Source organism: Gopherus evgoodei, chromosome 3 (assembly GCF_007399415.2).
Source record: "Gopherus evgoodei ecotype Sinaloan lineage chromosome 3, rGopEvg1_v1.p, whole genome shotgun sequence".
Taxonomy (NCBI): domain Eukaryota; kingdom Metazoa; phylum Chordata; order Testudines; family Testudinidae; genus Gopherus; species Gopherus evgoodei.
The window spans coordinates 166822189-166822699 of NC_044324.1; the positions used below are offsets into that span (position 1 = coordinate 166822189).

General features: G+C 44.8%; 1 protein-coding gene across 1 annotated transcript in view; it reads left to right on the forward strand.

Moving 5' to 3' along the window:
• LOC115649418 (serine/threonine-protein phosphatase PP1-beta catalytic subunit-like) overlaps positions 1-127 on the forward strand; it is a 51343-nt gene extending 51216 nt beyond the window's left edge. The window contains exon 8 of the mRNA XM_030558359.1: positions 47-127. Coding sequence (XP_030414219.1) covers positions 47-127 — 81 coding nt within the window. The remainder of the gene's footprint in view (positions 1-46) is intronic.
• The last annotated feature ends 384 nt before the right edge of the window (positions 128-511 follow it).

The window sequence follows — 511 nt, forward strand, 5'->3', positions numbered from 1 at the left end:
AGCACTCTGAAGTTTGAAGCATTGTATAAAAACTGTACGTTATCAGGTGCCAATCATGAGTCTCAGACGGAATAAACCAGGCCTGGATGGTGAGGTGGAGGCAGTAACATACCTGCCCGTTCTGTAAACGGTAGGCATGGCTGGCACTAGGCACTTGCAGTGCTAGTCACCAGTGTGAGACCTCCCCAACAATCGGAGTGGGATTGCCAACTAACTTGAAATTTGGCTTCTTCATAGCTCTGCCCTCCAAGCCTAGGATTATATGTTGCAACCCCTAATGCTGCTGATTTCATTGTTACTGCTCATGGAGTAAGATACAATAAGTAGCAGTGGCAGAATCTGCCTCTTCATTTGTTCTGCAAAGTATATCCTAAATCTATTGTGGGTTTCAGCACATTGCATACAGGGGTATTACCCCATCATGTAAACTTCCTGGTATATAACCAGGGCCAGTGCTAGGTTTTTTGCCACTCCAAGCAAAAAAAAACTAGAGCACAACTGCTGAAGAAAG